This window comes from Anastrepha ludens, chromosome 3 (assembly GCF_028408465.1).
Source record: "Anastrepha ludens isolate Willacy chromosome 3, idAnaLude1.1, whole genome shotgun sequence".
In the NCBI taxonomy this organism is placed as follows: domain Eukaryota; kingdom Metazoa; phylum Arthropoda; class Insecta; order Diptera; family Tephritidae; genus Anastrepha; species Anastrepha ludens.
In genome coordinates this window covers 3,298,246-3,313,257 of record NC_071499.1, presented here as the reverse complement: position 1 = coordinate 3,313,257, position 15,012 = coordinate 3,298,246, and the positions used below count along the sequence as shown (strand labels likewise).

General features: G+C 34.6%; 1 protein-coding gene and 1 long non-coding RNA gene across 4 annotated transcripts; both read right to left on the bottom strand.

The window, feature by feature from the left end:
* Positions 1–2,353: 2,353 nt before the first annotated feature.
* Positions 2,354–9,071, bottom strand: LOC128856863 (guanine nucleotide-binding protein subunit beta-1). 3 transcript variants are annotated; one of them, XM_054092276.1, is made up of 3 exons: positions 8,759–9,071; positions 7,819–8,393; positions 2,354–6,496 (listed from the first exon to the last, which is right to left on the bottom strand). In XM_054092276.1, exon 3 carries the CDS (start codon positions 6,389–6,391, stop codon positions 5,369–5,371), a length of 1,023 nt encoding a protein of 340 aa, XP_053948251.1. In that variant the 5' UTR covers positions 6,392–6,496; positions 7,819–8,393; positions 8,759–9,071; the 3' UTR covers positions 2,354–5,368. The 3 variants fall into 3 exon arrangements, with proteins under 3 accessions (XP_053948251.1, XP_053948250.1, XP_053948252.1); XM_054092275.1 differs by having other exon boundaries at positions 2,354–6,463; XM_054092277.1 differs by having other exon boundaries at positions 2,354–6,416.
* A 1,342-nt stretch (positions 9,072–10,413) lies between these two features.
* On the bottom strand, positions 10,414–11,885 carry LOC128856862 (uncharacterized). The gene is made up of 3 exons (XR_008453869.1): positions 11,703–11,885; positions 11,577–11,632; positions 10,414–11,519 (listed from the first exon to the last, which is right to left on the bottom strand). It is a non-coding gene; the product is annotated as an uncharacterized LOC128856862 (long non-coding RNA).
* Positions 11,886–15,012: the final 3,127 nt, after the last annotated feature.

Genomic DNA, 15,012 nt, shown 5'->3' with positions numbered 1-15,012 from the left:
CGATTGCCTGATAATGGCGTCCAGCAATGACATGGATGACTTGTGTTCCAAAGTGAACGACTATCCCGCCAGTTTTTCGCTTCTTCACTGTGCGGAATCTCCAACTCCAACTAAATGCGTGGCGAGCCTATTTACTATCTGGACGAAAGAGGTCAAACTACATTAAAGATCAAAGTCGACGACAACGAAACCGCCTCAAGACCCTCAAATCGCTAGCCGGTAGCTATAGCTGCGTTATCTTCGCACAATTTCGTTCGTAATATTGTTGTAGGTTAAACGCCAAACAACATTGTGCTGATGATATACGAAAAATTCAACGCAGTCACCGCTCATGTAGAGGGTAAGAATATGTGACATGAGCAGCCACAATCCTGCTGACAAAACCCCCATGACGTAGCCAAAGTTATTTCCACAATTTTGATTCGAATTCTTTATATTCTATCATCTTTGATTGCACGTGCAACTACAGGCCGCTTCCTATAATGGACTCTCTGACGATTCTGAACATCGCGAGTACATAAATAATAGGCTTCATAGTTTAGTGATAACGAGACAATATCGGAAACTTTACCTTACTTTTTCGGTAGGTTTATTCCGGGCATACAGTTAAAGATATTGATAGTGGATGGATTTAAGAATCTGTCGTTGTTAGCAGCTTAAGGGTACCCGGTGGTCTAGAGCGCGAAAGTTTCACCTATTTTCATGATTTTTTTTTTGACATTAAAAATTTAAAAAACGATGTTTCAACTTTTCGGGCTCATTAGTACGTTTATTGAGCATACAAAAAAATCTCGAAAAATCGAACCCGGACGGCGTAATGATTTCGAGACTTCTACTCATCTGAAACACAAAATTCGATAAGGTTCTTAATCAGAAAGAGTACAGTTATGGTCGGAACTAGAACAAATCGAAAAAGTGAAAAATTGACAAAATGGCGCACTTTTGAAAAAAAAGTTCGTAAAATCGGGGGTTTTTCACTAGTTTTTTAGTTTAAAAAATAGGAAATTATTTAAATAAAATTATGATTCTAGTTCCGACGTGCCGAAAAAAGTCGTTTCAAGATAAATGAGTTTAAAGTTTGAGGGACAGGAGCGCGTGGACCGCGCATGAAAATTTCACAGTATATTCTTCTTAAAAGCCTATACTTTCGAAATATCAAAAAAAGAAAAAATCGATTTTTTGACATTTCTAGACCGCGGAGGGACCACCCTTAAACATTCTCTTTACAGGTACGGGTTACATACCAAATGTAACTTCATTAAGGGTTATTGGATAGAAATTAATTAACGCAGAAGTATTTTTGTTCGGTTGGAATAAACAACCGATACGGTTGGCACTTAACAATTTTAAAAAATTTATACATAAACGTTCATTTTGACTGCCTTCTACAATATGCATTTCTCTATTTATATGTACACATTTCCCCGTATTTTTCGGTGTTAGTCAACAAAACAGTTGTAGAAAAAGGTTTAGCGGACTCTTTGCTGTTTGTGTTATTTTTTTCTAGCACTTTTTGAGCAATCTTGAAAAATGGATTAGCAATTCGTCAGAAACAACAACCGTATATATTCGTACTTTCTATTTTTAAATGGTTGCCAAAGCTGAGTAATTGCTAAAACTATTGTTCCTTTATTTGCACAATAGACACCTACCGAGGAGAAGCCTAGCGCATAAGCGGAGGTGCCTATCTTCAGTTATTTAATTTAGATTACCTGCACTCCTTGGCAAACATCATAAGGGCGTACCAGAAAACCATATACTCGTAAAACAGACAGTAAACCAAAACAAATTTTGAAGAGAATAATTTCTTTAAAAATAGTTTCACAGTTTTTAGTAAAACCTAACCATTATTCAATCCCTTAACCCAAATTCAATTATGGTTTTTTGTTTACACTAACTAAGCAAATGTATTTTTTATTTAAATTTCAGTTTATTTTAATTATAATTACAGATTTAAATATGAGTTGAGATGTTTTAAATTTTATTTCATTTACGTTACATGCAGCGATCCCTTTTTCTGGCATCATTCTTTTAGTTATATTTAGGTCATTTTTGTTCAGCTGTTCTTTACATTTAATTTTGGCTTCCAAACACAAGTGCGTATCTAACGCTTTTCCGAACTAAAAAATACATGCATATTTTCTCCACCAAGGACTCACGTATTATATTAATGATTTTTATCTTCTTTCAATACATAAAAAATTGGGAAATAATTTTGAACTTATTTTTCTGATTAAAGATTTGTTTTTTTTCTCGTGAATATACTATAAAAAGTTCCACTTGGATCGTTATTAAAGGTAGAGAAAGTTGATTGATTTAAATAGTAGTTCAACTAAATGATGAAAACAATTGATTGAAGGAAAGCTTGTGTCAAACTCTTGAAATATAATATATTTTATTAATTTGTTCATAAGACTTGAAATGATAATTGAATATTAGAGTTAAGTCCACGGCAGGTTTGCGGCATTAAATGGGTACAGTTGGAATCCAGTACGGGGATAGGTCAATTAAAGTTTAAAAAATTAAACATGAATTGTCTGTGCGGTACTTCAGAGATCCTGTAAATACGCACAACGCAATGCAAAAGGTTACATTAAATGCAGTTAGTCGTTCTTCATATATAAATTAGGGATCGAGTTTTACCCTACTGTTAACGTGCTCATTCAAATCTTCTAAAGCACACAAAACAAAAAATAAATACGTTTACAAGTGTTTAAAGCTCAATTTAATACAGTATAATAATAAATTTAAATTATAAAACAAGAAAAACAATTAACATACATGAAACCATAATTGAGAATTTCATCCCAATTATTATACAAGAATGCAAAAATCAGGTTAAATAAAATATAATTTTATAATCTTAGGCTTCCGCTTCTGCTTCTGCAGGTTTGATTTTGTTATCGCCAACAATTCTGAACCCACGTATGATTTGATATACAGAGATGCTTCGTGACTCAGTATTTGTAAACATAATTTTATCTTTACATACATTAAACAAATAAAATTAAATTTATTATATGTATGTTAGGTGTATATGTATGTATATAAGTATATACTATACCAGCGTACGTATACTATAAAATATAAATAATATGCAATTGCAACCAGTTGAAACTCATAGGTATGTTTTTCTTAACTAATTAGCATTAGGTAGCATAAAATTGAATGTGTGCGTTTTGGTTGTACATTTTTCATAGTTACTCGTGTTACGTGTGCGTCTGCAAAATTTGAGTAGGTGTTACTTTAAGGGCAGTCGGAAAATAATTAAAAATTTTGCTTTATGCCACAAAGTCTATACAATTTGTGTATTTTATTTGATTTTGATTCAAAGCTGAATATGTAAGATTGAGCTGAGGCCAAGCATTTTTTATATGATCCAAATCAAGTCGCATAGCGTACAAACGAAAATCACAAAATACATTTTTAATATAAATCGTATGACAAGTAATCATATTTGAATGCGGGCACGTCTATTAGTACACCCTCTGTGTTGTGCGAAATAAGTACCCTTGTGGCAAGGAAGTGATAATAGTTATAAAATGCAGTAGAGTTCGCACCAAGTTTCGCAACTTTGTTGATAGTTCAGTGTAACGATGCGTGACATCAACATCAAAGCATATCAGCACATGTACTCGGACTAAACACTTTGAAAAGACATTGAAAATATTTCTTATCTTGTAGATATTTAATGTGAATTCCTAACTTTCTACTAATATTATGGTAACGTTACGGTATTTACATGCAACCATGAGGTGTTATTTGTCAATTCGATTTCGCATGTTTAATGTATATCTTCGTTTTAGCATATTATGCCGTTTCTGCAAACTTTTACATTTACAAATCACAGCAAGCCTAAAATACCTAAAAAAAATAGTCATATTTAAGTGACAATACATTTCCATTATACTCCTTTCTAGGTTTCCCACAACTCAAACCTATTAAAGTTGTTTTCTTTCTTTTTAACTTTATTAAATTATGTACTCCATTGGTCAACATATTATTTTAATAAACATTCCCCGCACTGTTGTAACGAAAATGTAAGCGGTATTTATGCATTTACATGTGCAATGTGTGATTACATGTACCTGTCGTCTGTTTACCAAATCATTAAATTTAATCTTACTTTTCTTGCTGCTATAATTTTTGTATTGGTTATGATTTTCAATTTCTCTTTAGTGATCTTGTATTCCAATTGTTCTAATACTTGAAACATAGATTTCTCCTATGCACGTAGTGACGTGACGTAGTTTATTATGTTTATTATCGCTAGCGGTGTGATCAATGTTATATTTCTACTGCTGATACCGCTGCTAATGTTGTTTACCTTTTAAATACTTTAATATACAAATTAGTTTACGATCATTATGTTAAATTTAGTTTTCATCCTATTCTTTTTTATCTCGTTTTTTTTTTTTGCTGTATTATGTACGTAAGTATGATTTTTGCTGTTGCTGCTGTATAGCTTATATGGCCATATATAAAATTTATTCGTTTACTTTTTTAAATTTTCTTTCTTTTTTAATTTTGAGTTGTATATAAATTAGGGCTTAAAATTAATAAGAAAAATTTATAAATCTTATTGGGTTTCATTTCAAGTATTCTTTGCTCCTTATGTTTTAGTTTTTACTTCTATAACGCCTTTCGCTTGTATCATTTCGATTTAAATTTCTTGCTGTGGTTTTGTAAATGCGTTTTCAACAGATTTCGCTGCGACTTAAACTTTGTTAAAGCCTTAGCTTTTTAATGCCTTTTGTGCTATGTTTTTTCTCTGTGCCTCAGCATTTTTTACTGTTTCATCATAATCATAATTTTAATATTCTTTTATTTTGCTTGCATACTTTTGCTTAGTGGCTTTGTTTTTTCACTTTATTATTTTTTTTTAATTTTTTATCCGTCTGGTTTTTTCACTTTGACTTTACTTTTAACTTATATGTTTTATGTATGTATATATTTTATATAAATAATTTGTTTAATGTAAGCTTGTATATAAATCGGTTATGTGTGTCAGCATATGCTTCCGTCTTATGTCCAGTGTCCCGATGTCCCTTTTCCCGGGTGTTCGATTGTTCGAGTGTTAAATTGTTTGTGTATGCGTGTTTACTAGTTGGATTTTTTTGTGTATTATATGTAAAAATCTAAATTTACTGCCGCAAAATGGAGCATAATGAGGACTAGGAGCGTGGAAGTGGCCATTTTTGATGGATTTGGTTGTATGATCTCTCGGTGAGTTGGGAAAGCGCCTGCCATTAATACCGTAAGTCAACAAGAATACTATTTTCTTTTCACTCCTCCGTATCCCACTTCTTCCACACTTGTATCCGCATCACATCCACTATTGGCTTGGTAACGCACAGTCGCCAACACTTTAATTCCACACACGCAAAAACGAGTCCCATGAACCTGTTGCAACGGCCATGCCATTTTCGGTCACCCCTAGACATGAGACCCGATTATCATGGCCTGCCAAAATACCGGACCGTTCTGCTTTCATTGTATCCCAAACATTGCAATTAAAATCATCGTAGCCGGCCAAAAGCAGACGTCCACTCTTTGAGAACGCTACTGATGTGATACCGCAGATAATGTTGTCGTGCGAATACATGGCCAGTTCCTGGTCGGCGCGAATATCGAAAAGGCGGCACGTGGCATCGTCAGAACCTGTTGCAAATGCTTGTCCATTAGGGAAGAAAGTCACCGCATTGATATCAGACTCGTGGCCCGGAAAAGTTTGTTTACATACACCTTCACGAATATCCCATAACTTGGCCGAGGCATCACAAGCACCTGATACAAATGTTTTGCACCCTGGCGCTAAAGATAACGCCATTACGTCACCTGTATGGCCCAAGAAAGAGGTTACCTGTTGACCTGTCTCGATATCCCACAGACCACAGGTCATATCGCCGGAGCTGGTAACAATCTGATTATCATCCAGAAAGCGACAGCATGACAGGTAGCCACCGTGGCCAGGCAGCTCACGCGAGACGCGCACATTGCCTTCGCGCGTCTTCAAGTTGTAGATTGAACACATGTTGTCAAGGCCTCCACAGGCGACGTAACTACCCGAAGGCGCATAAGCGCACGTCATCACCCATGAGGACCGCAATGGTATAGCGTGCACCTTATTGGTGGTGTGTGAATCCCATACGATCAATTTTCCGTCTTGTGAGGCCGACACCAAATTACGCGAGTCGCTACCCCAATGCATTGCATAGATTTTTGCCAAATGACCTCGAAGAGTACGGCGAGTGCGCATCTGAATGCGACCTATTGGTTCCAAAGATGCTGCGGCTTGCACCAAACTTGTGTCACATGCAGCCTTTCGTGCATCTCGTATGGCATTTTTAAGAGATTCGGCTTCTTGTCTTAAGCTATCTAATTCATTCATTTCGATGGTCTTGCTGTTGACGTTACTGCAGAAGAATTGGTTAGCTTTCGAATTGGTTATGTTTCGGAGCTCCTAGATGCATGTATAATGAATATATAATTTAAACTTAATTCACTTATATATTCAAATATTGGCATACGACAATACCATGATAAAAGAAAAGTTGTTCCATTGCGATATAAACACCTATCATTTAAACAGATTATAACATTTCATGCTACTATACCTTCTTGTTTGGTATTGTGAATGAAAGTTTAAATTTTGAATTTAAAATTAATAAAAAGAAAGAGCCCAACTTCTATTTTTAAATTATCAGATCATTGGTCAATACTTTGTACATACGATACTAAAAAAATTACAAAATGTCAATCGTAAAATTTGTACTTATTAGTTTATCAAAGTCATTATTAGTTTATTCAGGGCCACCATGAAAGCCTCTTATTCTCAAAAGCAAAATATGGAAAAGCAAATTGGAATAAGCAAATATTTTGTTACATTTCTAAAATAATAAACAGTTTGTCCTGTGTTTTTCAAGAGATGTATGTAGGTACAATGTTCCTACATTCGCAGAAACTCAAATTGATCCAAATATTCTCCTTATGCTTCTTTAGAATAGAATAATTGTTAGTTTGCACTTCGATCTAAAGTTCTCTTGTGTCCTTTACTCTTCTTAATATCTCATCCAAAGTCAGTGCCCAAAGTTCAACTCAGATGGTCTGGATTGGGCTGAGTTTATATGCCTTTCTTTTGACCGTACCAGGCCGAGATGTCTACTCCTACTTCCCGCTATACTATTTTAATATGCATCAGTCCTTTGTAAATTTAATATCATCGCTAAATTCTGTGTGAAGAATGTGAAGCACAATGGATGTTGTTTGTTTCTTTTATGTCTATTTTTCCAATGTATTTTAATATGTTTTCTATAAATATACGACTTCTACTTTTCGGTTTTTTCATGCTCGAATTTAATTTTTTTGGTGTTTAGTCAAAATTGCTATTTTTTTGCCAGGGACTGATGGTTGTTAAACTATATTGGAGAAATGTTTTCAAGTTTACAAAGCAGCAACATAGGAAGTACAACGATTTTTAAAATCATATAACCACATTGAACTATCTTTAGTTAGTTAGTTATGAAAATATTTAAAAATCAGGACATTTTTAATTAGTCAGTTATTGTGTTAATTGAATACTTCATTCATCAATATACACCAGGTTTTATATTTCCCTCATATACGATATAAAATATCCCTCCCCCTAAAAATTCCAATGGGAAAACGCTGACAAATGTTTACATCTGGGAAGCTGTCAGAAATTCAATTTTTTAATAAAAAAAAATTAATAAAAATAAAAAAATAGTACCAATGGAATTACCTTCTTTTACCATGGATAATTCTATTCTTTATCTCTTCGTTTGTCATAAAATGTACCTATATATTTTCTCAACTGACGATGTTAGAAGGGTGAATTAAGGGTGCGGTTTTGTCTCCTCTGCTTATAGGCTGCAACTTGAAGTGGCCGCAACCAATGCTATTTTAAACGAAGATTTGTGCTTTCCACTATTTGTGCTTTATTTTAAAATTCAGTTTTAGGTATTAAGGATTTTTTTTGTCGCTGCTGTGCAAATACTTTCCTTTCTTCTATGCTCGTTTATTTTTGCTGATGTATCTATATGTATATTTCCACCTCCTATAATTTTCAATTGTTTCGTATTCGGGTTATGGAGTGGCGGTGAATAATTTTTTTCTTTTCACTACTCCGGCAATTAATGCGGAGCTTAGTCCTACTTTTTGCCTACTCTTCAGCGACTTTTACCAATTCGTCCTTCTTATATATTTTTCGATCACTTTTACAATTTTAACCGTACTTTTTCTACAAATGAATTAAAAAATTTCCTTTACTGTTCCGTTTTCTTCTTCTACTTAGCTCTACTTTTTTGGTACACCAAAATCGCTTGTAATTTGCACCACCAATAGGGAGACTTGATGGAGAACGAAGGCAGCGACTGCGACAGCAAAAGCAGCGAAATACGTAGTTGTCGAATAAGACGGACGTACAACGAGCACCAGAGTGCGATAGTAGTTGTGCCATTGCAGCAACAGCGAGCGAGTTTAACGAAAAATCAACGAACAAATCAGCAAACAGTTGTCGCATTCATACCAGCCATATTCAGACGTCCAGATCCACAAAACCAAATGTACGAAAGAGAGGAAAAGATTGAGAAAAGAAAAATCAATTTTAGATATTTTCTCGGATCTGCAAGTTGCGCTTCTCCCTTTAATGTGGAGCATTTACTCCACACTATGGGGTGCTTCTTCTCTTATTAACACAAGGCATATTACTAATTTTTTCATGGAATTTTTCCCTTACATTTTCCTCAGCTTTTCACTTTATACAAATCACTATTCACCGTATCCAAATGTTCAAATTTTAATTGAACTTAGAAGTGTGTTTTTTCTTCTTTTAACTAAATCATCACACTATCCGCTTTTTCAAATGCCTTCTGCAATAAAATTTTACATTCAATCAACTCGAGACACACTTCTACCAGAGAATCTTCTACACAGCTTTAATTCTGCTACTTCCTGGAAGAGAGAGCGGCAATAATCAAAAGTTACTGCCGCTGCTGCTGCTGGTGCTGCTTCTTTTTGCGTTCGCTGTAACTTTGACGTTTGACAATTCGGCCAACACCTATCACCTACTGAACGAAACACAAAACGTACGCTTTCTCATATTTCAACGAAAGACAATTTAGGCATAGGGCGACACACCATGTATAGAATACGAAAAATGGCCCCTCCTCAAAACCACTACTGTGTCGGTATAGTTTTTGACAATTAAAAGACGTCAGTAAGTCAGTAAATTTAATGATTAGAGACTAAATATTTTTCTTTTCGACACATTAATTTTGTTCCTTTAGTTTCCATGTTACCAATTATTAACACTTTAAATAAAATGTGCAACTGAGTTCGCTAACCGATCAAATGTAATAAAGAAAGAACGAAAAGAATCCTAATAAAATAACGGTACTATTGAAAGAAACAAAGTGAAAGCAGACTGTCTGGTTGAATTGAAATTATTTATCGTTATGTAAAAAATGAAGGAAGGTATCTTGTTATTTTATTTTGCTTTTATAGCTTTAGAATGTAGTGAAGGAATAAATAAATAAAATATGTCATACCTATAAGTTTATATTGTGTTATGTGTATATTCGTACATTTTTTCTCCTTTAATGTTAGAAACCAGTTCAAATTACTGTTTAAAAGGCAATGCCAAGCAAAGTGTGTTCCACAGCTCATAAACTCTATAACAGTGAGTTTAGAGAATCACTAATGTGCGCATTCTAATTCAATTAAGACTGAACCGTTACTTGCAATTTACAATTGTCTGTAATAAAGTGGCAAATTACCGTCAAATAATTTTCATTATCCATTGAAGCCCAAATATCTGTGGCAATTACACAATATTGCGTGTCATTTAAAATTATTTGCACCTTTTTTAACGGCGTTGTATCAGAGAATGTTAATGGAATGAGAAGGCACAAATCTTACTGTTAAGAATTTTTAGTACAATTGAGATTTTAAAGGTTTCTTGTAAGAGATTTTAGAACACCGACTTTATAGACACCACATTTATTTGTGAAATAATAAGCGAACACGTAAAATTTATTACACAAAATTTGTTTCCGATTAAAAACATTTTTTTTTTTATATAAAATAAATTTGGCGCCGAGAATCGATGTGAAGTCATCCATTTGGAAGGGATAAAGGCGCGGTGTGTTTCTTTCTGCGACTTAATAAATTTGTTTTAAAGTAAGTCATAGCTTTTTTTCATTACATACACAAATGAATGTACATACTATGTATTTACTTAATGAACGTATACAACATTATCAAATATAATACATATGTATGTATGTATGTGCTTGTTAATAGGAAGTATTTGTATCCACAAATAAAATAATGAATTAAGTTGAACCAACGTTGTTTTTATATTGTATTTCAATTTATAGTTTATGTGTTTGACGTTATATTATATATGCATGTACGTACATTTGTACATACAGACAATAATGCACAAGTGTGGTAAGTAAAGCTCTGAAATCCTCTACCAGAGAACGTAAATAAAGGATTTTCCAATAACAGGTGTTATTTAGGTTAGATTAGATTATTAACAATTTTTTATGGCCGGAATTGGATGGTATTGATCTGGACAGCGTTTATTTTCAACAAGACGGCGCTACATGCCACACAAGCAACGAAACCATTGATATTTTACGGGAAAAGTTAAATCTCGAAGAAACGATCACAATTGGCCACCGAAATCTTGTGATTTAGCACCTTGTGACTTTTTTTTCTGAGGTCACGTGAAAGAAAAGGTCTACGCCAACAGCCCAGGGTTGATTCAAGGCCTCAAAGACGGTCTTCGTGAGGCTATCGAGGGCATAGGGCAGCCACTTTTCAATTCGGTTATGGAAAATTTCATGAAAAGGTTATTGTCCTGTAAGCGTGGTCGTGGTGGTCATTTGCCTGATGTTATATTCCCCTATTAATGGCATACCTTCCTCTTTATAATGAAATAAACATCCGATCATTTATATTAAAAAATAGCATTTTTCTGTGAATATCAAAATAACACCTCTTATTAGATAACCCTATACATTCGTTACGTTCTCTGCCTCTACAAAAGTGGTAAAAATCTGAAATCATCTACTAGTGTTGTAAGTAAATATCTGAAATCCTTTACAACGAATCTTCAATTTAGTACTCGAAAAAAGTTATTTAACATTTGCGCCTTCTCATTCAATTATTTACATTCTCTGCTTCTGCAATGCGGAAAGTTTGAATGCCCGCAGCAATCGTCAGCATTTTTCTTACGTCCGTATTATTATCGTATTTTGCATATCTGGGAAAAAATTCTTTATTATTTTTAACAACTTGGATTTTATCTGATGTTGAGATAGACGTTTTAAATGGTCGAAAAAAATTGAACTTGTCTATATTCTTTGTCGCATGACCGACATCTAGCAATTTTTTTCTTTCGAATGCGTAAAATATTTCCAAGCTTCGGAGTCGTGAAAACACGCCGCTGGACAAAATTTCTGCTTCAGGACTGTTCTCCGTATAATAAGCTGTCCAAATGTATAAACTTAGCCGTGCCCATAGGCTAAATAATAAATAAATCTTACCCTGCAAGTCTTCCGAATTTCCCATTTTACAGCAAACTGCCAATATCTCCCGTACCCTGATATGGCAATAAAATCATTAATTATATTATACACATACAATTGATAAATTTTGTTTATATTTCTTACACAAGCGCCAAATTCCTTGAATTGAACTTTTTAGATAAATAGGAATGCAACCATTCGATAGTATTTTCAACTATCGATAGTGGTGCTGTACGACAGCGGCCGTTGTTGTGTATTACTTATAGTCTAAGAGCTCATGACCAAAGAACCCAACATATTTTATACTTCTTGAAATTTTGTGTGGGATTAGTTTTTTAATACTAGAATCGATATCCGGCGGGCTGGCTGCTCAATAGCGGTCTTAATTATGCGTTTTTATTTTTTAAAATTGTTAATAAAAAACATTTACTCAACACATTTTATACCACCTTAAAATCTTAACAGAATTTCATTTACGGTCTGTATAAAATGAAACGATGGTTGCCAGCCCATTCTCGTGGTCTCAAAGTACTGCCAGCCCATGTTGAAAGTGCGTTGATGGAAGCACAAGTCAACATATTTTATACCGGCTGTCTTTTTTACACAACATTGGCAATACAATAAATTGATGAAATGTGTAGAGCCAGCCCATTCTGATGGTCCCATCACATGGAAAATTTGGAAAATTTCATTCCTGTGAGTGCGAGCGAGACCGACTCACGTGAATGTGGGCGCGCGAGAGAGAGCGTATATTGTTCATATTCTGTATCCCCGTACAGTCTTGCAAAAATGGGAAGGATGATAGGTTTGTTCATCAAAAAATTAGAGAATAGGATTTTTTTTCTTTTTCTTAAAAAAGTTTTTATTTCTAATTTATTATTCCTTTATTTATTTATTTAATTAATTAAATGGATAGAAAAAAAAAACAAAATTAAATTTTTAATTTTCTATGTCAGAAATAGATTCCGAGTCTGAAATGCAATAGTCATTTTCTATTTCTTCAGCTTCAGTATCTGAAAGAAAATCATACCGTCAATCAAAATACCTGATAGTTGCAATATTTCGGACTATGAACGAAGGCGTAAAATACTATACCTGATTCAATGTTGTCATTCATTGAAGGAGTTTCTATGACAGCTCCAAGGACTGATTGAAGGAATTGGTCGCTATCAAACCAATTAAAAGAAAGAAATTCTCCATTTCTCCCCCAGCCATTCGATTCTGGGAGATAACAAGTTGGAAATTTCAAATAAGCGTTTCGCCATGTATTTCCAATATATTGAGCTCGGAGAAGTTGCTGATGTAACTCGGTTTTACATGGCGGTAAAGACGATGCGTCAAAATTTTTCAGCTGTTTCTGGAATGCTTCGTTTACATTTGACGCTTTATATGTCTCCCAGAATTTAGAAAAGCGACCGCTGTTCACGTCATTTATGTTTCTTAAATTGTACATTTCGCATACAAATTTTTCCAGCATTTTAAATATATGATTTTTTGTTGCAGTGGAGTTTATATTCCCCAGTTCAATAAAAGCATTTTGATATTCCGGTGATTTTTTTAATATCTGGAAAGGTCTTTTCTTGCCTTTTCTGTAAAAGGCCGGACTGTAATCACAGCCGGTCAGGGCATGGAATCCTTGTAAACTCTGGCATAGGGATGGGCCGAGTTGTTCACTGAGATCATTGATATCTGACACCAATTAATGTCTCGCCAACTGATATCTGTGTTGTTTTGGAAACCATGATCCGCAGCCAAAAAATAGCCACTGAACTGGGACAGTCTCACATTGATGTCACCTACGACTTAGCTATTGCTAAAGTGGCAATGTAGATCCAAGCAACAGAAAAACCACGATTTGACAATTTATTTATCCATCTAGGTGCCTTCCACATAATGATCGCTTATTTTAAAGCCATAGGCAAATATATCACAGATTGTGGTCTCATGGACGTTGCCGTTGAAAGCGACATTATTGCTGGCGGCTCGGTAAATAGTTTTGTGATTGGAAAACATTTTAATAGATGCTAAAGGATACACCCAATGATGGCTTTGGGCTTGCAGTGCCTTATGTTTGAAGCTTCGAAATTTCATAAAAACTTTTGATAAATTTATGAACCCCTTCGATGACAGCATTGACAGGAATTTTCTCTTCAACATCGCTACGGGAAAGTCTGCATCATTGCAGGTTGAAAATTATTTATTGACATTTGAACAATCAGGGAGCCAGTTAAGGGAAGAATTCATTGCTCAGTGCTCCATAGACCCACAGCGATTTGAGAAAGCCATCACAAGGGTTAAAATGTGTAAGTAAATAATAAAGCAAAAGTTGCCAACCAGGTCAACGAAATACGCTTACAACGGGATCTATTTGCACGAATTGTGGCATTATCGATGGATTTCAATATCGACGTCGAAAAAATATTGTCTTATCCAATAACACCAATTCCATTATCTCTACGTCATTGTGATGGAACAATTTGTAAGCCTGAAAAATCTGCAATCACTCAGGTTTTACAAATAAATACAGCTGCTAACATACCGCAAATATTCGACATAGTCATAATCGATGTATTTTTCCTGCTCCACTTAATGAAAGAAATTCCAAACACTTTTGGAAATTTATCAAAAAAAATTATCTCATTCATGCAGAAGACACCAGCCAAACGATTCGACATCATATTCAACAAATATTTTACTCCATCCATTAAAGATTATGAACGAATACAAAGAGGAAATGTCAGCAGTATCGATTATAACATCACAGGACCCGAACAAACTCGACCTAAAGATTTCAATAAAGAAGTAAGAAATAGCAAATTCAAGGACGCACTGGTCAGATTTCTCATAGAACATTGGGAAACAGTGGAAATGGCGCCATTTATTGGCAATTCAACCATAAAATTGAATTACGTCACATTTACAAGTGACGGCGCCTCTGTATCGAAAATCGTCGATGAGGAAATGTCATGCGAACTTCAGGAGGAAGCAGATACAAAAATTGTGTATCATGTGTGTAAAGCGGTCTGCGAGAATGTTTTAATAAAATGTTCCGATACTGACATACTGATCATCATGCTGGGTAACATGGACCATCTTTCGCATGACGAATTGCACATATTTATGGAATTAGGAACTGGCAATAACAAACGTTGCATTGATATGCCAGAGTTTACAAGGATTCCATGCCCTGACCGGCTGTGATTACAGTCCGGCCTTTTACAGAAAAGGCAAGAAAAGACCTTTCCAGATATTAAAAAAATCACCGGAATATCAAAATGCTTTTATTGAACTGGGGAATATAAACTCCACTGCAACAAAAAATCATATATTTAAAATGCTGGAAAAATTTGTATGCGAAATGTACAATTTAAGAAACATAAATGACGTGAACAGCGGTCGCTTTTCTAAATTCTGGGAGACATATAAAGCGTCAAATGTAAACGAAGCATTCCAG

What these genes read in the sequence shown, in the direction of transcription:
- LOC128856863 (XM_054092276.1), bottom strand. Translation starts at nt 6,391, where the DNA reads ATGAATGAATTAGATAGCTTAAGACAAGAAGCCGAATCTCTTAAAAAT.